The sequence below is a fragment of the Euwallacea similis genome, chromosome 6, assembly GCF_039881205.1.
Source record: "Euwallacea similis isolate ESF13 chromosome 6, ESF131.1, whole genome shotgun sequence".
Classification (NCBI taxonomy): Eukaryota; Metazoa; Arthropoda; class Insecta; order Coleoptera; family Curculionidae; genus Euwallacea; species Euwallacea similis.
This window is the reverse complement of record NC_089614.1, coordinates 1996118-2022343: the sequence shown is the minus strand read 5'-3', so window position 1 is coordinate 2022343 and position 26226 is coordinate 1996118. Positions and strand designations below refer to the sequence as shown.

Sequence of the window (26226 nt, the reverse complement as noted above, 5' to 3'; positions counted from 1 at the left end):
TTTAATCGATTACTTACAGCATCGCCCTTGTATCCTTTATCTCCTTTGGGGCCCTGCAAGTGTAATGAGTGCATTAGACATTTCGCTGTGTGATGTGAGAGGAAGGAGAGTGAATCTAATGGTTTATGTCATACTGTTATTAATGATCTTTTTAGCCGTAAGCATTGTGGGTTAGTTGAGTGAGGTGTTAAAATGATAGCAGTACCTCGTGACCGGGGATTCCGTCGGTTCCCTAAAAGAGAAAAAATTGTTAGTAAAGTGCAAAGATGTGCATTTTAATGTTAATGTAGCTAAGAATGTTTTTTTTATAAAGTCGTTTTTGAGACTTAAAACGGGGATTTTAGATATATTTATTAATTGAGTTTAATTACTTTTTAATGGCTTCGTTATTACAAATAATGTTCTGCTCTTGTACTTACTGGCAAGCCAGGATCTCCTCTTTCTCCTTTGGTACCTGGCTCTCCTTGTGCGCCCTGACGCATGAGTAAGAATTAGGTATTATATCGAGCATGTAGTTCATTGAAAATTACATAAATCCTTATATTTTCATATTAATTGTTGTTGTACTGAATTAATTCTATTTGGACACTTTCATCTGATTTTTCGGAGTAGAGAGTTTTCAATGGAAAAAGGAAAAGTGGTGATTAGAAACAGAGAAGGGTAAGCATATTAGTCCAAGACAACTTCGAAGAATCAAAGGATACTAGCTTATAAAAATCTTCCTTAATAAAGCTCTTTTTTAATGATATTTTAAAAAAGTGAGATTTTTCCAATCAACTTATATATTTCTTGCACTTATAAAATTGGTCTCAAACTTGTTTTCACAGAGCCAGTTCTTGTCTTGCATTTTGTGGCAGATCAGGACCAATACTGTAAACCCATTACTAATCTCTATTTGGTACCATTTAGCTCCAAACGGGATAGTCTAATTATATTTCATGAACCATTAAGACTTAAACAGGAGATTGAAAATGCGGTTGAAAACGTGGTTAACCCTTAAGTCAATAACCATTAATCATTAACTATAAGTAAATTCCCGGGGATATAGGTTCTTTATTCAATTTCCAAAGATTCTTCTAATCTTTGGCAAATAAACCAATAATTTCCTTTATAAATTAATGTTTAAAGTACAGTACCTCGTATACAGGTGTCACCAGTTCATGTGGACACAAAGAGATTGTGCAAGGACCGTATAAGGTTTAATATGCTTCCAACAAAAACTAATAAAGTGGGTTAAGACACTAGTGGTTGAAGTGGGCGGAGTCAGTCCTGTGTATTCCTAGACGTCTTATCGTTTCAGAATTTTTATTGATATAAGTGATGAATAAATCGTTTTTTTTTCATTTATTGACATTGCTGCTTTTTGCTCCGATATTTTCAAAAATTTTCATGGCCCCGAAGCCAGCAAAACCCATACTAATTTAAACATCGAAGTGGAGACGTCGGCGGGACTGACTCCCCCTCATGTCAGCTGCTAGTTTCGCAACCCACTTCGTTGGTCTTTGTCACAGGCACATAAAACCTTAGGCAGCCCTTGTCCTACTTGTATAATCCCTATATTTCTAATTGCACTGGTGATACCTGCTTGTTGCAAAAGATAAATTTAAAAGAAAAGGAAATAAAATAATCTAAGTAAAGTAGGAAAATACTTTAAAAATTGAATTAACTATTGCAAAAACCCAAATTGGGTAATAGTAGGTATCTGCATATACTGATGGTAAGTATTTACAAACAGGTCGATCTTATTTGATCGTGAGGTGTGAGGTTTAACGTTAGGATTAATTCAGTTAGTTTCAGAACGTAAATAGTAAAAAGTTGTAAAAAACTGATATAGCACGTTACAGTTACGATGTACTCTAGTACTTAGTAGTACCCTTCATGTGATCAATAAAACATTGTAAATAAGGAAATTTGTATAAGAAATTTGAAAGAAATTCTAATGTTACTTGTATCTAAGTTTTATTAGTTAAAATTTACTAATGTTTAGATCTAAATGACACATTTCCAAACACATGGGATTTTTTGCATGACTTCACTACAATCCCGAACAAATAGATAAAATGTAAGGATCCATGTGATATTGGTCAGGAAAATACTTACTTTCATACCATCCAAACCGGGCGGACCCTGTGAAGAAAAATATCTGAGAAATGAGGTGCGAAAATGTGAGCGATAACTGTAAAACTATATGGGTGATCGATGGGTGCCAAAATGCTCAACATTTTCACTGTTCACTATGACAAACCCATGCAGAGGGATGGACATCATCCTAGCAATTAAAGTCACTCTAAAAACACATGTATTAGTGGAAACCACATTTCTGGAGAATTTTCACTAGCTAATTGGTGCCTTATCGTGGATACAGTGGAATATAGATTATATTAAGCAATAACAAAATCCTCATGCTTTCGAATGTTTCTCAAAACCTCAAAGAAAGTAGGGTATGTTAGTCGAAGAAAGCAACTCTCAAATTTCCCCACATGCACATACATTTATTTATGGACTTTTTTTTTAATACAGCTGTTCTTATATTCTAAAATAATATTCTGAAATGTACATTCATTTAATATGTTTTGGTCATGGATTATTTTGAACATTGCTGCTGCTATGATAGGCATAGGTAATATACACATATGGATAAACTTCTTTAAAAAAATGGACGAAATCGCTTAAGTTAACGGATACAATAATCACTTTCCAATACAAGCTGTATCAAAACTTCTTATTTTGCGCATAAAAGATATTAGAGATCTTTTACGTTTCTTTCGGCGTGTGTCAATCAAAATTCTGCTTACAATCATTTATAGTACTTACAAGTTTTAATAATACTATAATAATCAGTCACATAATTAGAATAATTATTATTATAACATTATAACTAGCCTGTATATTAATTACAAAGTCTAACCTAGTATGGGACACCTATTATAAAAAATGTTAACATTTATTTTACACTTTTTATATAACATTTCCGATCATTGTTATGTGTGGAAAATGTCTTTTCGAGCTCCTGAGAGCCAGTTACATCGGTTTAAAACTAGGATTAAATCAATTCTCGATATTCTAATGCGTTTCTTCGGTTTAACCCTGAATCCACGACTGGGCCTAAAGACAAATTTTCCGTCACACGACTAAGATTCCATGATCAGATTCTTGATTTTATCCTCATGCCGATTATGCATATCATACATTATTTGTGTTTGATAAACGTTATATGTATTTTCTTGTAATTATGTATTTATGTTAGTTTTTACTCGTCTTATATAAGTACCTTGTGGACGCAAAAGATTACTGAAAGAGTTGCACATAAGGTTAAGTTAGAGAGGCACTAGCTCATACCTTCTTGCGCAATAATTATACTAATCTCAGATGGTTAATTCGTCTGTATAAATTTAACACTCTGTCTTTTAATGGAAATTTGAGAAGATTTTCTTTTGGCTTCCAAAGCAGGAGCAAAACATGTCGTCAAATGTGCAAAATTTAAAAGATTTTGGAGTCATCTCTTTTTCAAGTCTGAGCGGCTGTCGATACATTACCAGTAACATGTTTCTTTGGCTGCTAATTAAACCTCTGAATGTTCTAGTTATTTCGAAAATATTTTTGCAGTATTTATTTCATTAGTATGATAACTGAAACTTGACCCAAAGTCTACTTTGGTCCAGTTTTACTTTGCTACTGAATTTATTGAAATGTTGAGTTTTTTGAATTCGAAGTATTTCGTATCTTGCATAACCTATGAACTTGGATTCTGAGCAAAAACTTTGCAATTTCAAAAACTGTATTACCAAATGTTCAATTACTGGCGCTTTCATGTGAAAGCTCAGGTTTGTCCGGGTTAATTTAAATTTAAAATCAATTTATTTAAATATCCTACCTTTGTTTGAAAAATTTAGATTAGTAATGTGAAGTTTAAAGCGGGTTACGATTTTCCAAGCAACCCGAAATAAACTGGACTAACCGGACTACCACTGTCTGAATAACGTTACACAGACTAACAAATATCTATTGCCAGACGTATGTCGGTTTTTTCATTTGGCTGAAAAAATGCTATTCATAACAAACCTGACATTAGTATGAGGTCAATAGGCATCAGGCAAAAAAAAACTTATTATACCTTTTGGCTTGAAAATCGTAAAATTTTGTTTGAGTCTATCAAGACCACTTTTGACGCTTACTAGAAATATCAGGAAAACCTAAATATATGTACTTTTCCTATGATTAAATCCACTATCGAGGAGAATTTCACAAGATATCGCCTGTATTACTGACAAAATGAACAATGCTAAAAGGCTATTAACATTTTTTTTAGATTTTGAAAGAGCGAAATTGCGAATATAGATGTTGCCAACCATAGCCACATCTGAAGATGTTGCACAAATTCAAAATAAACGCAAAGTGGAAAGAGGAATCTGGGTAGGAACAATCTTATCCAAAGCATCTTTACATAAACGCTAAATAAACACAAAATGGACATCAATAGCTAAATCGGCTGGCAAAATAGGTCGGGGTTCCATTTTTGAGTCCGGAGGTTTACATTTTTACTGAAGTACCTTTAACACATGGGGGAATCCGTAAGAGCTTTAATAATAAATATGAAATCACCAGAAGAAACCTGAAATAACTAGGTGGAATATTTATTACAATCTGTAATATTTTAATGTGGGTCACATCTGAACCATTAAGTAATAAATCAAGCGTAATCTGATATGACTTAGAGTAACACACTGAAAAACTAAAATCCCAAGAACTTCGGAATAATATTGAAGCCCTAGTACCTTTACCTAATAAACCTGAAGAATGAACTAATTAGACCAGCAAAAACAGACTTTTAACCTCCACATTGCCACCTATTCGAAACAATAGTCATAAATCTGAACTCTCCTTAAGTAACTAAGTGGAGTATTAAAGTCTTTAAATTTTAAGATAATATTGAAACTTGAACAACCAAAATGATAAATTTAATGAAATCTTACTGATTAAACATATCAGACTATTGAGATAAATACGATAAACTGATTATGACAGTTGGGATAGCAAAAATCTATGGGTGACCTAATCTAGAAATTGGATAGAATGAAGAAAGAGCTCCTCAAGCCGTTTCAAAAGAGGTTCATCCGGGAGCAAGATCTTTTTCTGAGGAACTCAATGATAGAAAGTTCGAGGAGGGACGAGGATTGGGAAATCGCAAAATTCGCATTGGTTCATATTGTCCGTAATAAATTGTTTAGTAACGCATACGAAGGATGTTAAGGGTTGCGGACAACAAAGCTTTTTGTTTTGAATAGCTTCCAAGCGATACCGCTACCACCAAAAAAAGAAAATTGGAAAAATATTTGAAGCTAAATGTTCCGGGGTACGCCATCTTCACACTTGTATACGATTGACTAAAGCGCCCTGAAGACAGGTTCGAGCCTATTAGTCTTCATCAGTTCTACACAGCTCTATCTCGAGTCGACTACATAAAAAAGGAAAGCTGCAGAAGAACGGTATGGGGTGTTGCAGTGCATAAAGAACCTGTAGGTACTGCAAAACCCTGGATACACTCCAGCTGATGAAGATTTTTCCGTAACTCAGAACGTTATAATATTGTATCATACACAACAATATGTTTGCCATAAACCACTTTTGTACACTCGACTATTCTTAGACTTTGCTAGGCCACAGAATCCGCCACTTAAGGCCAAATTTGACCATGGTATGCGTTTTTTAATGTATCAAATATCATAATTTTATGACTCCAAAATTTTCTAACATTCACATCCTCAGGTAGATTGTATTTGAATTCATTACAAATAATAAAATGTATTAGTATGAGTGTACGCGCCTTGGCATAGAGCCACCAAACTAAGTGGGCCAATATTATTTTAAAAATACAGTTTTGCTATCTTTTTAACCAGTGAAGCAACAATTGTCGGGGGAATAATTTCTATGTTTGTATAGGGTGTCTCACAAAGGGGAATCACTGGATTTTTCTCCTTTATCTTCGTAATGCTGAAATTGGTAGGCTAAGAAACGCCATAAGACCACTGAAATCGCCGCTTACTACTAAGCCGATTTGAGGAGTTTGGTTTAGTTTTCGCAAAGCGTATCCCAGATGGTATTAAAATGTGAATATTTCGAAAATTCTCCTGGTTTTAAAAATAGCAATACTGTTTTTCTGATGTCGCTCCGTATAGTGATGCTGCATTGGTAACTGCAAATTTTTACATTAGAACCTTACAATTTAAGTAAAAGATAATAAATAATATAATAGATAAATACAATAATACTAGCCTTTCCAAAATCTATTAGGCTCCGAAGATATGCTATTAACATAATGGCAAAACGAGGTAAAAAAAAGCATAAAAAATAAGATAAAAAATATAGAATTACTACAGTAATTACAACCAATGGTAAATTAAGTAAAAAATAGCTAGAAACATTGGAAACTTAAAGTCGGCTTCCCGTGAATTGGTAATAAGTCGTCACGCAACTTTGACGAAACTTTATATATTACCTAGAGCATGGAGTAGCCGGGCGAAATTCGTTCAATAATTCAATAGGGAATAAAGTAAACAGTAAAATCCGAAATTTAATATGTGAAACTTGGAGAAGAATTGCCCGTAATAGGCGTTATAATTTCTCAACTAGACTTAGAGTTTTCTGTACCGTTGTGACGCAAGGAATCTCAAACTAGACCTGTCGGTATGTCGTCCGTGGGAAGCCGGCTTTAGAGTTATCAAAATACTTATTTAACGCTTCATACCACACTCAATATAAAATCAACTAAAACATCTTAAAACCTTTTTGAAGTAGTCCTTTTGAAAGCAAATACTAAAATAAAACAACAATATTACATAAGTATTGTAACTTTACCATTTATACAAAAGATGACACTCGAGGACACTTACAGGAAATTTCGATCCCCATTTAAAGAAGGCTGACAAGAAATCTATGAAATAGAGACAAGTCAATTAAGCTCAGGTTCATTGTCCTTTTAGACCCGATTATCCGATAACTAACTACTTCGTCCTTCTTTAAAAGGGCAATTATCATCACATTTCATTCAAAATGTCACTCGACGATTTCCTTTTCCCGATTTACCAGCTTTTGTTATTGTCCTCCTAAAACATCTTCATTTGGAATTAAGCGTTTTGCTGCGGTCATGCATCCTTGATTTGGCAGTAGCCTCAAACAATCACTTAACAAAATGTCTTTGTAACAGCTATTTAAGTCACTCGGGCGGGTATAACACAGTTCGATGTGCTTAGTTTCGTGTTAATGGGGTTAATATTTGTTAAGTCACTGCATTGGAAAACCCTGCTCTATTCCTAGTTATAGAATGATTTCCTTACCATTGGACCTGGTTTGCCGAGGCTACCGCTTTCACCCCTTAAGCCCATCGGACCCTAAATATACCCAGTAATTAATAACAAATCATACAAAATAATTTAATGAAGCCACAGATTACTCACGGGTAGACCCATCGGTCCTGGATCTCCTTTAGTGCCTTTCTCTCCCTAAAAAAATTGGTAAAGTTTACGGCTACAACTAGTGGTAAATCATTTACCGGTTCTCCTTTAATTCCATCCATCCCCCTATCTCCCTTGATTCCCGGGGGTCCTTGCATTCCTGCCACTCCTGGGATTCCTGGAGGTCCAGGTGGTCCCATCACCTTTACAGTTCCAGAATACTCAAATAAAACAAACCCTAACAGTGAGCTTATGAGCATAATACCTGGTCTCCTAGAATGATTTCCCCAGTCCCGTCGCCCTGGAACAGTATAGAAAAAGTACAAAAAAGATACAGTAAAACAAGTTTTATTGTAGTTTATTATAACAGATTTCAGCAAATGTTAAAGTGAAAGTGGAATAACGGAAAATGAATTACCTGTCGCCGTCGAAGCTTCTTGTATTTCTGTTCGAGAAAGAATGTGTATGTTAGAAAGAATGTTAACAATAAATATAAGTTACTCACAGACTCCCCTTTCTCCCCTTTTTCTCCTTTTTGTCCCGGGTATCCGGGAGGACCGGGCAGCCCTGGCGGGCCCATCAAACCTGGAGGACCAATATCTCCATATTCGCCCTTCTCCCCCTTTGGACCTATCAACCCCTATAAAAAGTGTTCAAATTTGATGTTTTGGATATGGCCAGGACTTACAGGTAGACCTGGGGGGCCTTGAGGACCAGGTTCACCATTTATCCCTGAGACTCCCGAAGGTCCTGATGCTCCAGTATCTCCTTTGGGACCTGAGAGAATGTCAGTTTTGGATATGTGTATTCCGAAGGGATAAATCGATTAATAAAATGTAGAGAAATTTCACACTATGTAATTTTTAGTAATATTCAAACGTTCATTTTGTCAAAATGCGGTAACTGATCTAAACGATATTTCAAGCAGTTTGAAGTTTCTAAGTTTAGAAATGCAGAGAAAGGTGTAATAGCGGATCTGGTTTTTTTTTTCACATACAGGAGGAAAATAAATACTCTGCAAGAATGTCAAAATTGAAAGAAGAAGTAGACTTCTGAAACGGTAAAACCAAAGTTTTCATTTCGATTTTTTTCTAAGACTGATGCAAAGTACAGTCTGTTAGAACAAAGCCCAAACAGAGTTTTTGAATTTGCCGATAGACTCACTTTTTTTAAAAGCTTTATATACTTTTTTCAGAGGTTTTTTAGCATCCTGTGTGCGAACTAAAAAAATATGTTTTAACAACATTATCTGCACCTCTGGACAAGAAAGCAATGAACCTCAAAATGTTACAAAGCTTGTTTCGATTGTTTACCGAATTTTTTCAAAAATGAATGTTTAACATGACAAAAAAATTTGCAATTTAGTTGACAGGCAATTTTAACAGGAACATATTAATTGATGATGGGACAAAGGAAATACTGTTTCGAGTTCGCTCTATCCAGTGAAGGTGATTGACAGGGGGGATTTTTTATTTCATTTACGCCATTTGCGCCTTTTCTCCTTAAGTTTAAGCTAAAATTACTCTTAAATTTTCCCTTATAAAACACGTTGTTGTTAAAAATTATTCAGTGTATCGTAGACAAAAATAGTTCTTTAATGAACGAGTGTATGAACGACAACAAATGATAATCTAAATTATTGGTCGCTTATTAATATACGTATTAATTACAACACTTTTCTTTTCTGCTGCATTGCGAAAAACCCGAAAAGAAACTAAACTATAAACATTTCAGCTTTAGAAATTCAAACGTCGCTCTACTTACTCCACATTTGCTTTAAATGGGAAACCGTCTTATTTCAACAATCCTAGATAAATGACAGCATACAAATCACGTGACAAGCATATAACAACTTGTGATTGGTTAGGCACAAACGGAAAATACGACCTATTTTTCGATTTGTAAAATAGTGCATTAAAGAAAGTCATGCGTTAATGGCATTATAGACTGTATTTTGATACATTGAAGAAACACGTGAATAATCAGTCTATACGGAAATATATTTTATATGGGGATTTACAAGTTTTACTTCAAACTGTGTTTAAGGAGAACCTGTACGAATGGCCCTTTTAGAACAGCTAGAATGGATTGCTATTAAATTTGTACCTATTATTTGAATTATATTCCTGATAGATTGCCAGAAAAATTGTATATTTAGTTATTGTGGTTATTATCTTGCAGCCAAAACATCATCGCTCAGTTGTTAGGTAAGTTGCCGTCGACAAGGCAGTTTTTACCTGGAAAACCTGGTAAACCTCTGTCTCCACGATCTCCTTTACGACCAGGCACCCCTGGAAACCCGTTAACTCCGGGCTCGCCTTTCGACAATGTTTGCCCGTCTTGGCCCTACACGCAAATCACTACGTCAGCTTCATATAGCTTCATATCGATACGTTTATGACAAACTATTAGTAGATTTCGAAAGTAATAAGTTTGGTTGAACGTAATAATAGTTAATATATACTGGGTGTCCCAAAAGTAAAAGGGACACACACTTTATTGTACCGGTAAGGCTTAAGCTATGCTGAATTTAAGATTTAGCTCACTTGAGCCCTCTTATAATGAATTTATCGTTGTGAAGTTTACTTCATTTGTGACAAAAACGTTATTCTTATGAGAGGACTCAAGTGATTATGATGAAGTTCAGCATAGCCTTACTTGTACAGTCTTGTAGAGCCCTTACACATACATATGTATATAAATTCCAATAGGTTCGTAGCGTGCTAGTAATCGGTTTGCAACTACATAACCAAATATCTCAACCAGTTTGGAACAAATGATTAAATTTTGTTTTTTCTCTGAACACTCTGTATATCTACCGTTTCCTAACGAAAAATAATTTGTTTTTTTTATATTATATTAATATAATAATAAAAATAATAATTTGTTGAAGTGAAGACGCAAAAATTAAAAATTCACTAATAGTTTGCCATGAATACGTTCTCTCGTGTTTCCCACACATGCCTATTTAGAGGAACTATTAAAAAAATAAAAATTACACATTAAACACTAATAAAATAGACAAACGTACAACTACAACAAGCGACGAATCTGTACAACACTAAAAATACAGGTGATATCTACAAACTAAGCTTTACAGTTTTGGTGTGTTAAAAAGTATTTTTTTACGAAAGTACGTTAAGGCGCCTTCACTGCACATGTTTGCCAGCTAACACAACACGTGTGGGGTAAAATTTCTTATCGCAGGTGCCTTCAAATTACCATCTCCGTGCGATATAATGTCACTTTCCGCACTTATTGGATGAATAGATTATTGCGTCTTGTGCTTCAAGTATTAATGCATCGCACAAATTGTACAATCATGGGTCAAAATCGGTTTAGCTAAATCGGATTGGTACTTGAACCACCCTATAAGAATGCTATCATCAAGCGTTTCTAAATGAAATTAGGTTGATTTGATAGCAATGTTATTCTTTTGAGATGGTTCAAGTACCAGTCAGGTTTAGGCGGTCCGACTTTGACCCACAATTGAATAACTGGTTCTTGTAATGTTGCCTTTAGGCTCAATTTTTTAATATGCTGTTAAATTCAACATGAAGCTAGTTTACGTAAAAACCCTTTAGTTGAGCGTTTCTGTGAAATTTGGCCTCGAGTTAAAGCTGACACTCACAATTTGGTCCTAAATATGCTAATATCAACTTAGAAGGTTGTGATAAACAGAATTTCCCCGAAACTTTAATAAAGGAGTTCATTTTCACTATGGAGAGTGGTATGTCGGAGATGGGCTGAGGATGAGATGCCACGGCAGATTTAATACAGGACGATAAAACTCATTATTTTTTATTTATAATTTTTGAGGACTATTTTAAATACAAAAGATACGTTTATTGATTAAATGAAACTCTTAAGAAATGCTTTGAATATGGGAATTAATAAAGAACTAGTCAGCTACCTAAGATTTATTGAACATAGTTTTTACAATATAAATAACAGAATGGAAATCATTGGAATCGCTAAACAGGAATGAAAAGAGGAAATCTGTAAACTATTAGTAGGGATATCTTTAGTGACATGAAGGAAAGGGTTTTAAGAAAAATCGAAATATAACATGTAAAGGTTGTAAAAATAAAATAAAGAAAAAGTTTCTTTGGTTTACCACATTTTTTGATGAATCCGATTCCATCTACTAAACGATTTTGGAAAATCCTACAACAGTTGCATTTAAAATATTTTGAGAACTTAATAGGTTCTGCAATATTGAACCCTTGTTAGACTGATCAGCGATGTCATATTTAACTTAAGCTTTAAATCTCGGCTAAGCCAAGATTTATTGCCCATAGAATACCCCGTATTATAAATTTCATCAAATGTTAATTAGAATTTATTAAGTGAACGTTATTTTGCGTGCAGTTATATACTTTTCACGAAGTAATGTATTATGGATTCCTGCTCAGAAATTACGTTTTTACAAGTCTGCGTGGGAGGTAAGACTATAGTGTATACTTACGCAACGGTAGCTGAGGTAAAGTGTCTGCAATATGATCATAATGAACACTAGTGTTAGATCGCAGTTATACTCGTAAGTAAGAAAAGTTGTGTATCATATATCGTAAAATTGTGTTCTCATGTTACTCATTTCACATTTCATGGATTGTTAACGGCAGTGATTATTAAGCTACTTAAATGAATGTACAAAACCTACTATTTAATCCATATTGCAATTAATATTATTGGCAAACTGTATGAAGCATCCTTAAAACAAACAAGGCATAACTTTGTTTGTGCAGTACATTAATATGCAAATGGAAGCAAAATATATATGCGCACCGAAATGATATTAGAGAAAAGCGAATTCAGGCACTAAAAATAACATTTAAACCAAATAAAGGTTATTCATGCGCATAACTTGAAAAAAATACATGCGGAAGAAACCCCAATTCCCTTTTGCGATATGAAGCTATATTATAATATGCAATGAGAGATGTCAATTTGTTAGAAATTTTATTATTTAAAAATTTACATTCCACGAATTGAAATCCAATTGCATTTATTTGCCGAAATCAATTCATGGAAATATCGGCCAAGAATGAGAAACAGTGTCAAGGTACGTTACCCTTTTACCCCTTTTGCCTCGGGTTCCTTTTTCTCCAGGGGGTCCTGGCGGTCCTATAGGACCAGCTTCACCCTTCTCACCTAACAAATTATTTGTAAACATGCTGCACGTTTCTCTTATGCGATGACTAACAAGAGCTTAGAAGAAATCATTGTAATAGTGAAGGAAAATACCTGGAAGGCCTGGGGGTCCTGGTGGACCTTCTATAACCGACGTCGCAAGGGCGTCCCCGGCGATCGTCGTCGTCAAGCCGCGTTCTCCCTTATCTCCTCTGTCTCCCTAAAAGGAATGAAAATATTTGCATTTCAAAGGGAGCAATTAAACCGGGGGAAAGGTTTATGAGCTCGTTTACAACGCTGTTCCGCCATTTAATTATTATTAATTTACAAATTTAGCTTTAGATTTTTGTTGGATACACAATACTAATGTTAATTTTAAGTTTCAGAAAGGCATTTGTATTTTATGGATTTTACTAAATCTCGAAAATTCTAAGACGTAGACATACGAAAGTGAAAACGATTAGAACATCATCGGGAATATTTGGATCCTAAATATCTAAAACTATGTATTTAGGGTGTATCATTTTAAATCAGAAAGTTGCTACTTTTAATTGCCTGCAGCAGCGTCCATGACTAAAATTTTTAGGCTGATAGATTAGGGCCATTTATTTCACTTACCAAATTATCAGAACCATGTTATATCTAATTTTCCATAAACATTTCCTAACCATTTCCATAAACAACTCCCTGTATAAACATCTCTTATCTATCGCCATGAGAAATTTTTCGTTATACCTTAATTCCAGGTGCTCCATCCATTCCTGGAGGCCCTGGGGGACCTATAGGACCAGCTATACCTCGCTCTCCAGCAGGACCTGGCTCTCCAGGCATACCTTGTCTTCCTTCGTGGCCAGGTCCACCTTCCGATCCTCTGGGCCCAGGTGGTCCTGGCGGACCAGGTTCTCCAGGTTCTCCCTTAAAAATTATAATAAATTAGATGAGAGTTTGGACGCTTTATTGAGAAACATGCACAATGAGGTAGATACATCTTTGAAGAATTAGTGAACGTAAATTTCGATGACTTTCAGATTTTCGTTGATTGACAGAATAGCAGAAGCCGTAGCTAACTTTAACTTTGGCTGATTTTTACTTAGAATTTTCAGCAGGCATTAAAATAACACTGTTAGAAAGATCCAATAGCCTGCTCTAATTTGGCACAACTTTATACGTGAGGGAATAGAGAAACCACAAAAGAACGTTGTATTTTTGTGTTTCTGATTTAATTTAATTCTAATTAATGTATGTTTATTGTAATTTTATCAAAACTACTTGTGAAATAATTGATCCTATACAGGGTGCGACAAATTCGCCAGAATATATTGGGATCTTCTAAACTACAAGAGATGCAGGACCGAATAAATTAGGGCAAATGTACAGAATTCAATACTCGTCTAGAATACGATTTAAAACTGGAAAGATGCTGAATATTAGCGGAGATATTTGCGAAAAATCGAATGCTTAAAATTCGTTCGCAGAAGATATTTTTTTTTTAAGCGCGTTGTACTCTTTTCGCAGATGATGAAAACAACTTTTGATTCGAAAAATACAGTACTAAATTATATCATTTAGACAAAGCTCATTTATGGTTCATGAAAAAATAAACACTTTCTGTAATCTGTTTTGGCATTCAGCTTTAAAGTCCCGACTTTAAATCGGTCTCGTAAATAAACTTACTCACCCTGTACCCTGTAGATTTCGCGTCTGTCCAAACAGAAGCAACAAGGATCAACATTTGTCATTCATGCCATTTCTAGAAATTCCTATAAGAAGACACTGTGACTTATACTTTAAGCCTTGAGCTAAACAATTGTTTCCTAGCTATAAGTGCTACACAGGAATATCTAGTTTCTCCCATAAACCGAAACCTCCAATTGAGGAGTTGAGGCAAAATTTTAAAGTTTGAAAAATATATCCTTGAAGTAAGGAAAGAATCGGCGAAGTTCCTTTGTGGTTATTCTAAGAACACAATGATGTATGTCGTTTTCTCAGTAAACTATCGTCTTGTCTAGTTACTTTTCTATGAGCACTGCATAGGTATTATTTAATCATCTCCATAAATCGAAACCTCTACTTTAGAAGTAAACCAAATGTGCAAACTTGTAACTTTGATGAGTAAAAGCTGAAACATACGCTTCAACACAGTAAAATATTAGCTCAATTTAGTAAGTTTGCTACAATTTCATAGATAAAGTTAATCATTTTCGTAAGCGCAAAACCACTTTCGGAGCCAAGTGAATTACAAAAATCGTAATCTTTGAAATTAAAGAATCTGTCTAAGTTCCGTTTTGTTTTTCTGAAGTTTTGTCCGCAAGTTTCTGAATTTAGAATTAAAAAAATTCTCTGCAGAGAGGAATAATTGACACTTTTTTTTCAAAATTTGAAGTAATTTTCACGTATAGAGACGAATAATTGTGTTTCAAATCCAATGTGTCATCATTGCGTTCTCTTAAACATTTAAGGTTACAAAGTCGATTAAATGAGAAGAAATGTGTTAAATTTAATATCCTTTCAAGGACTAAAAACAATGTTGCTAAATGATTTTTAGTTTCTAAATTATTATAGAAAAATTAAAATTTATCCAAATATAATTTTCTAAATAAATGGAAAAACTAAAGGTTTTTCAATAACACAAGTAACAGTAATTATTAAAATATTGTTTTGATACAAAACAATATTTCTTACGTCTACAAAGCAGTAAATTTCAAAGTTTTAAATATTGCTTAGTTTTTGAGATAATGACAACGAATTCAGCATTTTAAGTACAGATTTGTATATTTTTTGGCAGATTTTTAAAAGTTCGAAGTAATCCCTTTACAATGACGTTTCCCACAGAATTTTTTGACGTTTCAGTTTAAGACTGAAATGAAGATTTTCATAATTTTTTTAATAAGCTAGGTCGGTTCTGGAGCTCTAAGTAAAAAATGCAATAATTATGTTACTCAACAATATTATGTAAGCAAATAAATTATCAATCAAGTCATAGGAAATCAATAATATACCTATCAGTGATAATGGACTTTTAATTCAGAACATTTCCAAATTTGGAAGTATAACAGATTATAAAAAGCGGAAAAATAACGTCTGAATAGGTATCAATAATTGTTTTTATTTATTATTAAATTGTATTATATAATTAAATTATAAAATACTACTAAAACCTTTAATTTTCGATTTATTGGAAAAATTATATTTTGCCAAATTTTAATTTTTGCCTAATAACTTGGAAACTAAAAATCATTTGGCAACATTATTTTCAGTTCCTGAAAGAGTACTATATATGTATGTAAGTTTTTCTATAGTTGTCTAGGGTTTTTATTGATATTAACGGATACACTTATGATTTTGCTTGCGGATTATAGTGCTGGTGAGCCACTCGAAAGAAAGAGGCCCTTCTAGATTCAGGGCGCTCTTAAGCACTAAACTGAGGGTAATTAAAACAGTGTCGTACCCTGGCTAGAAAGCAATTACCGACTTATGACACCGCCTGAGTCGTTACCGTGGTACTGATAACACTTTGTCGGTACATTTCCATAGATGCCGACAAAGCGCGGCCGCGCTTCTCATCCGCGTCAACAAAGGGCGGCTATCCTTTCCCACAAGTATCGACAAAGGGCGGTTAGACGTTAATCATAAAATAGCAAAATCGCATGAAGATAACGATTGCAAAACCCTCTTAATTGATGAAAATACTTCTAACCAGGTTGCGACATACATAGGCGTCCTACAGGGGCAACATCAGCCCCCTCACAACTCTTTCATCTTAAATTAATGGACCTAACCTAATTAACAGCATTGGCACTATCATTATTTACAACTCAAAGACTTCCGATTGTGCCTGGACTTTATCGTAAAACTGGAGAAGTCTTTATATATGTACAAAAGGGTTAGATCTACTTGACCTAAGAATCCCACATGTATTTGGCAGATTTTTTCTCATTCAACCGACCCTATAACTCTTATCGCTTAAGAGATAGAAATGCTAGCACATCGGATTTGGAACACTCTGTATGTGCATAAAAAGAGGATGAAATTTCCACATAGGAATCGAAAATGCTTAAGAATTACAAAGTTTTGCAAATGTAGCACTAGTTCCTCAAATTCATTACTATTCAGGAATTCTGAGACATTTGCTTTTGGCGTAAGTGCGTGTATTGTCATTTTTAGAAGGGCTACTTGAAAAATGTATAAATTAAAGAAATATTTATTTTGATTAATTTTGAGAATTCATTATAATACAAAACCTAAATGTGCTCTTTGTCGATATTTATCTAGGTCATGGGTATAAAAAACTGAAAAATATTTTTTGTGACAAAATGACATGTTCCAGAAGAATGTCAAATTACCTCAGGATTATGCTCTAACAAAGCTTTTAAACCCGTTTTAAATTATCCAATTTCTTGTAAAAGTTATTAATTTATTTCCTTTTGAATAGGAAAATTGAGATATCTCAAAAAATGTATAATACAACAATCTAGCGCAATAAATCAATAATCTAAGTATAAATTAAAACCAGCTTTAAGAAAGTGCCAAACGAAATTTTCAAATTCTGTCAAAGGACAGAATTATCCGTATATAATTGTCAAAAATTCAAAAACTCTCTGTACCTCAGCAAATATTGGAAATACGAGGGTTGTTTGATAAGTCAGTGACTTTTTGAATTTCTCGCGTAATAACTTTGAATGCAACACTACTCCTGTCAACTGTCATCTGTTAGTAGACTACTGTCAAATTTTGAGCAAGCTACGTTATTTCATTTGTATTCAACAGCTTTTTTTTGCAATTGCAAAAGCAACAATTGAAAGTAGACGACCTCGTGAATTTCAACGAAAATGGAAAAAAGTGAATTTCGTGTGTTGATCAAGCATTAATTTTTATATAAAAAAAACATTACCGAAATCAAGGAAAGGCTTCATAAATACTATGGGGACTCTGCACTATCAATTTCAATGGTTAAGAAGTGGTTTGCTGAGTTTTTTGTAGACGTACCAGCACAAGTGACGCAGAACGTTTAGTTCGTCCAAAAGAGGTCCTCATGCCAGAAATTATCGATAAAATCCATGGAACGATATTGGACAATCGGAGAATGAAAGTGCGTGAGATGGCTGAGATTGTAGGCATTTCAATTGAGTGAGTACATCACATTTTACGTGAATGTTTGGATATGAAAAAGCTATCCGCGTGATTACTCGTCCTCGACCATAAACGCTCCCGTGTGACCATTTCAAAAGTGTTGCAATGTTCAGCCGCAATTCGAACGACTTTTTGCGCCGTTTCGTAACCGTTGATAAAATGTGGATCCATCACAATACACCAGAGACCAAAGAGCAATCGAAATAGTGGGTTTCTCCATGTGAACGTGTACCAAAGAAGGCCAAGATGGGTCTGTTGGCCAAAAAGGTAATAGCCACAGTTTTTGGGATGCACGTGGTGTTATTCACATCATTTACCTTGAAAAGAGTAAAACGATTACTGGTAAATATTATCCAGAGCTTTTGGACAGATTCGATATTGAATTGAAACAAAAACGTCCGTATTTGGCGAAAAAAAAGTGCTGTTCCATCAAGACAATGCACGGGTGCACACGTATGTAGTCGCCATGGCAAAAATCCATAAATTAGGCTACGAACTGCTACCTCACCCAGCATATTCTCCAGATTTAGCCCCCTGTGACTATTTCCTGTTTCCAAACCTAAAGAAATGGCTAGGCGGTAAGAGATTTGGGTCGAATGAAGAGGTCATCACTGAAACAAACGCCTATTTTGCGGACCTTGTTAAAACCTATTATTTGGAAGGGATAAAAAATTGGAAAAACGCTGGACTAAATGTATCGAGTTAAAAGGAAACTATGTTGAGAAATAAAACGTTTTTACCCAAAAAATTTTATATAAAAAGTAATTGACTTATGAAACAGCCCTCGTAGAATGACCCTTTTACGAATCGATAACAGACATATCAGTTTTTTAATTATTACTCATGCCGTTGTACTCCTACATAACACATGCTGAAATAAGTATTTACAAATTCCATATTGCACCCAATATCATACGACAGAATATTGTTTTTTAATTGTTAGTTTAATAACAGTCAAATGCTTATATCCTACCTGGTATTAAATTTTGTTCCATGTTAGCATAAAATCTTAAAATTACCTCAAAACTAATAAATTCAAAGCGGGAGAACATTAAGCAATCCTTGCAAACACTTAAGAATCATGCTCTAAAATAATCGCAAAAGAAGTACATGTTTGAGACGTTATAGAAGAATTACCTATCGACGTTTAAATTTTATGAAAATGGCACCCTCATCCCTTTAATTTAGCGTTAGTATATTACATAAAAAAGTTAGTGAAGGACGGAAAGAATCTAGCTAGATTAAAGCAGTGAAGCATGGGTATTAAAATCTAACTCACTTTGAGCGTAATGATAGTTTCCCCGGTTATGTTATGGCCCCTTTCCTGAAGGCCCTAAAAAGACACTAGTCGTAAATTAAACACAAAATAACTAAACAATTCTACCAATGCAATGATTGAAAATAATGCTAAGGCCAGGTAGAATTACTCCACATCTACATGCCTAAGAAAATCGGGAATTAACAACATCTATGATATAAAAGAAGAAAAACACCGAGACCAAACAACCTCTAAAACTGTGAAATAGAGGTGCTGTCTTTACCTTGACAGCTACGATTTCTGCATAGCCTAAACTGCCTCCTCGAAGCGTCGTCACTGATCGTTTATAGCCCTAAATGAACGGAAATATACACTTATCAATTACTTAAAACACCTGCAAATAAAGAAACACAGACACAAAAGTCTGGAACTAAAGGTAAACCTCTATCTACTCTAGAAAGGAGTCATCTAAAAAATAAGTTGCAAATCAAATCAGAACTCTAACTGAAGTTGGTTTCAAAGTTACTCACCCTTCCTGGCGGCTTAAAAAATCACATTTTTGAGAGTATAATAATAAGCTATTACATAGAATAAGGAGACAGTTGTTAAGATGGTAAAGTTTACTCGACTAAGGGCCAGTTTTTCAATGCTTTGTCATTATCTTTGATTGAAAAACCGGACTTAAGGCTATTTCTAAGTGCAGAATCATCAACAGTGCTACGTTGCATGTTCGCAACATCCATGTATTCGTTGTGATAAAAGGTGGTGAATTCTAAACTAAAAATGAAACAATTACCTTCACTGCTTGTATCACATCGATCCCAGCACTCCCCGGTTGCCCCTTTTGACCCTTTTCTCCCGGAGGACCCTAAAATAACAGCCAATATAGCCAAAACTCCTTATCTAGGAACATTTGTGGTCTATAAGTAGAGTAGTTAGTTATGAATACTTTCTAACTAATTATCAGTGGATAGCTAACTAATAACAGCGCGAAGAGAACTTACTGGTTCCCCTTTTGGACCGTCCAGGCCGATTGGACCCTGCAGAAAAAACAAATAAATCAGCATTAAATAGCACATTTGTTAGAACTAAAGCGGTTAGTTTAGATTATTTGAAAGAATGAGTTAGTGCGAGTGATCTCGTTTTCGGATGTTATACTTCGTATCAAAGCGGTTTTCTAGGTTCATATTCGATTGAGAAGGGTTTTATTCATTGAAAATGACTGTGGAAGCGTGAAATTAATTTTTCATCCTCCCAAGGTAAAATGTAAACCCAGAGAGCCACACAGCAAGCATCCAAATTAGGATATTAATAAAGCTACATTAGGAAGTTAAGAGGCACCGTTGAAGTTGTAATTACGACGGTTTTGATGGTTTTAATCTCCTTTTTTTGCTAAAGGTCGATCAATTCGAAATCTAATAACTGAAAAGATATTACATGTAATAGTGAAATATAAAGGAAACTCTTGATAAACTTAATAATTGCTATGTAGATTATGCTGCTCTCGTTCCTTTAAGATAGGTATGGACGTACTGGAGAAAAGCATGGCAATTCATTCACTAGTATAGTGGATAGTGATCATCTCTGTAACTAATTTTAATTTTTGTGTTACTTCGTTGCAATGAGGGATATCATTCAGGTGTCTTAGACATTGTTTTGTGACGATATTTAATGGTATAGCGAACCATTTTTCGGAGAATAAAGGAGATTATTATTATTTTTGATATTATATTTTTTTCATAATTAAATTTCAATGATTTTTAGTGTATAGATGCACCTCTATCTCGTTGAAAACTCCGGACAAAAAGAAAGAGAAACCATAATTCTTATAATGCTAAAGAGCTAAGAGATATTTCTGAAACTTCTGATACGATTTTGTTGATACTTCCACTGCTTGCATTTCCGTTTCGTTTTCTTTCAATAGAATCAAATGGCGTTTTTCATAGTTATCACTATTCAGAGAATACAGGGTGTAATTAAAACATAATCGAACATCAAAAGAATTTTGCAGGAAAACTATTAAGGGAGCGCAAAACCAACTCCAGACGTTTTTGCAGCGGTTCTGCCATACTTATGATCCTCACGTCATGGCTCCTTGGGCATATAATGCATAATGATGCACTTCACAATTTTGGTGCATAATATCGCAATATCTGAAAAGTGTTTCCGTAGGGTTCAATTTGGAATTATGCATAAAGTTTAAATGATTTTTCCTATAAATCCCATAGATCTTAAGTAATTTAATTACTTCCTGGGTAAAACGATTCCTATTACAGGTGATATCATGTAAGGTATAATTTAACAATTTTCTTCAGTTTATAAAAATGTATTAAACGTGACTAAAAAACTAATGAAAAACGTAATTTTTTTTAGCAAAATTAATATATATTCGATTACTTAGCATAAACACAACAATTGGCAAAAATTTTCTTCACTTCCTCTCAAGTACTATCGAAAAGGCCTTGAGGTAAGGTTTAATTTCAATATTTCAGTAGTAGTAAGTATTGATTTTTATTTAAAATTCGAAAAGATTTATCTCAAATGAAAGCCATTTTGATTATGGAGAAGTGTAAGTAGAAGTTGTTGACTATGTTCTGTGTTAACTTGGTTCCTATGATTCTCTACCATCCACAAAAAGACACCCGACATACCAAAGTCTTAGGGAAACGCGCAGGAGATAACGAATTATATACTAAAATGATTGCTTAAAATACTAAAAAAGGCAGATATATCGTAAACACGTTCTCAGCATCACTAATATTACGTATTTACGATCTATGGGCGATTCTCCGCTTTTCCTATGAAGCATGCCTTACTTGTTGTTCACAATTTCTGAAATTCTTAAGAGGTTTATAAAAAGTAAATCTTGTAAAAAAATTGAATTAGATTTGTCCTATCTTAGGCCGTCTGGATGTACAGATCTTTCAAGCGTCAAAAACATAACTCTACTACTAAACTAAATATTGCTTTTTTTCTTATTAAAGGAACATAAAGGGAGTGCCACAAATTGAATTTCGAACACAGGTACCCGAGAATCCTAAGAGATAGTGGGTTGGTTAAATACAGAGAACTTTGAGCTTTTCAGTGGTGGTTAACATTATTCATTTTTAACAGTTTACAAATTTTGATTCTTACGGCATTCGAGTGTTTACGGGATTCAACAACCAGGCGTTGGAGAGATTCTTTGCTTGCAAGCCAAGTGGACTATTTTTCTGGACTTGGAAAATCTCGAATTAATTCGACATTTCCTCCAAGAAATGAAAAAACACTCATCAATGAAGACGAAACCCACAGGTACAATAATTATGTTATTTAGTTTACTACTTCGGAAACTAATCTTTTACTGCTCGCTAACTGCAGTTGAATGGAAGACAAGCAGCGGAATTTGGCCAACAATAACTAATGTAAGGACAATTTCCAACAAGCGTGTATTAATGATATATACTGAATGACGAAGAAAAGTAAACGCCTAGTGTTTGTTTTTTTATTTCAGTAATATTTTACATGTTAATGTATTTTGGGTCCAACAATAATTGATAACATTTTAAGACAAATCGGTTCACCACACGAAACTATTTAATAATGTGTTGAAGACCTTTTGTTTGTTATACCCTCATTCAAACGCCTGGACATCGTTCTTATGAGGTATAGAATCTTGCGGTATCTCATTCCAGGCTACCTCTACCTAGTAGTAGTAGTAGTAGTAGTAGTAGTAGTAGTAGTAGTAGTAGTAGGGGATGCTCTAAATTCAACAGCCTACGACCTACCATGTCTCAGACGTGTTCGATAGGAGACAAGTCAGGTGATCTTGATGGCCATGGTAAAATGATAACATGGTGTTGGTTCATGAAGTCTCGCTTCACTCTAGCCACATGTGGTCTAATATCGTCTTGTTGGAAAATACCGTTTTGAATGGTCACAACGTATGATAAATCATATGGTTCCACCATTTCCTGAATGTAACGAAGGGCTGTCATGTTACCTCTAATGAAGACTAGAAGAGGTGACCTCCTTCCATATGCAATGGCACTCCATGCCATTACCCCCATGGTATGACGAATATGCCTCTCCACGTCCACGCCTTTCACCACGTCGCCTTCTTATCCTTGCACGACCATCATGCATCCACCAGCAAAAACGGGATTCATCACTAAAAGCCACACTGTTCCATTCCTGATCCCATTGTTGTCTCTCTCTGGACCACTGCAGGCCGTTACATCGATGCTCGAAAGTGAGAGGTAACACCCAATGGGGGCGAAAAGAAAACAGCTCAAAATTATGTATCCGACAGTATACTGTACGTATCCCAAATACCCTTCCGTGTTCTTCAAACTATTGATGGGCGAGCAATACTTCGAGGGGTATTAAAACGATTCTAATAGCCAAAAGTTTAAGGCGGCAATCTTGACGCTCGGTTGTTCCCCTATGAGGTCCGGTGCCCCTAGTTCTGTGTTGAGACCTTCTTCTGTCCATACCTGATAACATCTTAAAATGGTACGTACGGATTTGTTGGTCCTTTTGACAATTTCTCTAACGTAAAGATCCGCTTCTTGTCACCCTACAATCCGCCCTCTTTCAAAGTCGCTGAGCTGAGGAATGTTCCCAAGTCTACCTACTTGAGGCATAACAGTTGCCTTTAAAAAACGCTTAGCAACAAGATTTTCAACAATCAAAGGTGAAGCTATGAATGTAGAGGCAACTTCTTTACAACACGGAATAGTACAAAAAAAAACTTAAGGATATATTGCTGTGCAAATAAAGCTGAAAATGTTATCGTTGTTGGACCCAAAACACATTAACATACAAAATATTATTGAGATTAAAATACAAACACTAGGTGTTTACCTTTCTTTGCCATTAAGTATATTAAGATACCAAAATGTGAAATATACCTAATTCACAGTCACTAACAGTCATTGTCAGCAATCGTTTTACGTGCGGCAGGCCGTCACGCACACGTGCGATAACTTGCTACTTTCAGCTTGCAAATGATTGCGATAATGTGACTACTGGCTGCACGCTCGTAGGAAAAAGTACTAAGTGAAAAATTAATTTCTAGGCAACTTTACCAAGAGCATAACTTCTATATAAACGATGAAATAAAGATATGCCATGGGTTGGTTTTCTAAATAGTTTCCATGGAAAATATCTTCTAGATAAAGTTGCCCAGTGCTTTGATCTATCTTGAGTTGAATGAGATGACCTGAGTTTCCCTGATCGAGCGATGATCGAGTTGAAGGTCACCTTGAGCGTAGTTCTAAATATTTTACTCGACAAGGGCATTCAATGGCGTCTGTCTCATGGCTGTTTTAATGTTTTCGATGAAAAAGTTTATCAGGAAGGAAAAAGTTTTGTATCCGACGGCGGATTGAATATTTTACGCGTAACATATGTGTCACCACAAATTTATTATGGAATCTATCTCTCTTTCACCCGGAAAAATAAACAAACCCCAAATACGATTCCCCAAATTGTGCCTCTTCTAACCCACCACCGGAGCCGATGAGTGACTTCCCATTCCCGCCACCAAAAGCGATAAAACAAATGAAAATCAACAAACCGGAAAACCCGGATATCCCCGAAGTCCGCGGAACCCCGGACCCTGCAACAGACATATTTCATTGAACCCATTTTTCTTACTTTGTCCAGGATTTATTCGAATGATTTAATTGCTAAACTGACGCGATTTATGGGATTAACGTTTCCAAAACAGGATTATCTGGATACGGGCGTGTAACCAACCTCGTATAGTGTATAAATTTGTTTGCTAAAGCTTTAAAACCAAAGCCAAAGCTAAACAGAGATTTGGTCACACTCAGTATCGTGAGTTCTACTTTTTGCTTTGCTACTCTGGACAGGGTACATTGGGGTAGTTAATATGAGAATGCGACCTCATGCAGCAGCAACGTTTGCTTCCATCTACTACATCGACACCAAATGAGTATAAGCATTAAACTGATGCAACTTTGATGCAATGTTAAAGATCTCATATAAAAGAGGGTACTACAATTTATTTCAGTGTGGCTTGAAAATATTCCAAGTTTACGTAAATGGATGACATATTAGGGACATTAAGCTGTGAGATTTATTGTCAACACTTAGAGCGAAATTTCCCCCTTTCCAAGAGTTCCTCTGACATATTAGTGCCTCAGTTTAACTTTCGCATTATGTTAGAGCCGCAATACCAAAAAACCACGGTGTCTCTTACCCTGTAGCCCATTTCTCCTTTTTGACCCTTGTCACCCTGTAATATTAATTGAGACGGGGTTAATTATTTATTGCCGAGTTGAGTGATATGGTCTTACAAAATTCATTGTAAAATTAATATTCGTGTGATGACCATCATAGTTTAAATTAAATGAACTTTGATAAGTTCTAAGAAAAGGCGGAGCAATATAGAGTTGATTCGATATCGCTTTAAAAATATTACATTATAATTTCATATAAAAATAATGAATGAAGCTGTCTGCTACCATCTTAAAGGGGATGTTCTTAAGCTGACAGATGTCTGATAGTGATAACTTTGTGAGCTGGTTCTAGGCAGATATTGTTTTTCTTTAAGATGGCGGCACGAAATAAGATCTTTAAAAACTCACAAGAAAATTGGAAAAAACCTCATACGTTGGAGATTGTGAATTGGTGACAATAGCAAAAATCCAAGATAAGAATTCAAAATGGAATTAAAACTTGATACATAATATACCCTATGGATATGTTAATAGTAGGTGTTGGCTGTTGCTCCAATTCTAGAACTGGCTACTTGCATACACGAAATATAATCTCAATTCTCAAAGTGCTTCTAGAAAGAAATAAAAAAATAAGGTTGTTTCCAATTTATCTTAAATGGAAACCCTCCAAATTTTGTCATATTACGAAGTACTACATCGAGGGTCTTCTTTGGAGTGTTTGCCATTGACCATGAGCATTTAAAGTAGAAAAAAATAAATGATAAAAATTAAAAAAATAATAAATACCGGAAACCCATTCTTGCCTGGCGTGCCTGCTATTCCCTAGAGAAAACAAAAAAAAAATAGGGAAACAATTTATGCAATAATAAGAAACAGTCATGATTCGGATGTCCCAACGCAACAGTGATGGAAGAAGTTTGTTTTTCAATATAAAGAAATCAAGAAAATTTTGGCGATTTTCGGAAAGTCAACTTGGATAAAAAGTTACTACAAAATTTCACAACATTTTTGGCATATCGGCTGAGAAATTTGTAATGTATGTTACACCTCTGTATTTATGTAATCA

General features: G+C 34.8%; 1 protein-coding gene across 27 annotated transcripts in view; it reads right to left on the bottom strand.

Moving 5' to 3' along the window:
• The window catches only part of LOC136409496 (collagen alpha chain CG42342-like), a 122662-nt gene that overhangs the window by 2328 nt on the left and 94108 nt on the right, over positions 1 to 26226 (bottom strand). For 2 of the 27 annotated variants that reach the window (XM_066391030.1, XM_066391009.1), the window contains exons 3-25: positions 25947 to 25982; positions 25181 to 25216; positions 24533 to 24574; positions 19977 to 20012; positions 19769 to 19840; positions 19503 to 19514; positions 19256 to 19324; positions 18994 to 19047; positions 13320 to 13499; positions 12699 to 12804; positions 12526 to 12605; positions 9689 to 9797; positions 8140 to 8228; positions 7957 to 8091; positions 7871 to 7896; positions 7717 to 7759; positions 7550 to 7654; positions 7455 to 7499; positions 7335 to 7388; positions 2101 to 2127; positions 420 to 473; positions 206 to 232; positions 18 to 53 (exon numbers count right to left, since the gene is read on the bottom strand). In XM_066391030.1, the coding sequence (XP_066247127.1) occupies positions 18 to 53; positions 206 to 232; positions 420 to 473; positions 2101 to 2127; positions 7335 to 7388; positions 7455 to 7499; positions 7550 to 7654; positions 7717 to 7759; positions 7871 to 7896; positions 7957 to 8091; positions 8140 to 8228; positions 9689 to 9797; positions 12526 to 12605; positions 12699 to 12804; positions 13320 to 13499; positions 18994 to 19047; positions 19256 to 19324; positions 19503 to 19514; positions 19769 to 19840; positions 19977 to 20012; positions 24533 to 24574; positions 25181 to 25216; positions 25947 to 25982 (1473 nt within the window). Of the gene's footprint in view, positions 1 to 17; positions 54 to 205; positions 233 to 419; positions 474 to 2100; positions 2128 to 2471; positions 7104 to 7334; positions 7389 to 7454; positions 7500 to 7549; positions 7655 to 7716; positions 7760 to 7869; positions 7897 to 7956; positions 8092 to 8139; positions 8229 to 9688; positions 9798 to 12525; positions 12606 to 12698; positions 12805 to 13319; positions 13500 to 18993; positions 19048 to 19255; positions 19325 to 19502; positions 19515 to 19768; positions 19841 to 19976; positions 20013 to 24532; positions 24575 to 25180; positions 25217 to 25946; positions 25983 to 26226 lie in introns of those variants that run through there. The other 25 variants (XM_066391010.1, XM_066391012.1, XM_066391017.1 and 22 more) reach the window with 25 other exon arrangements.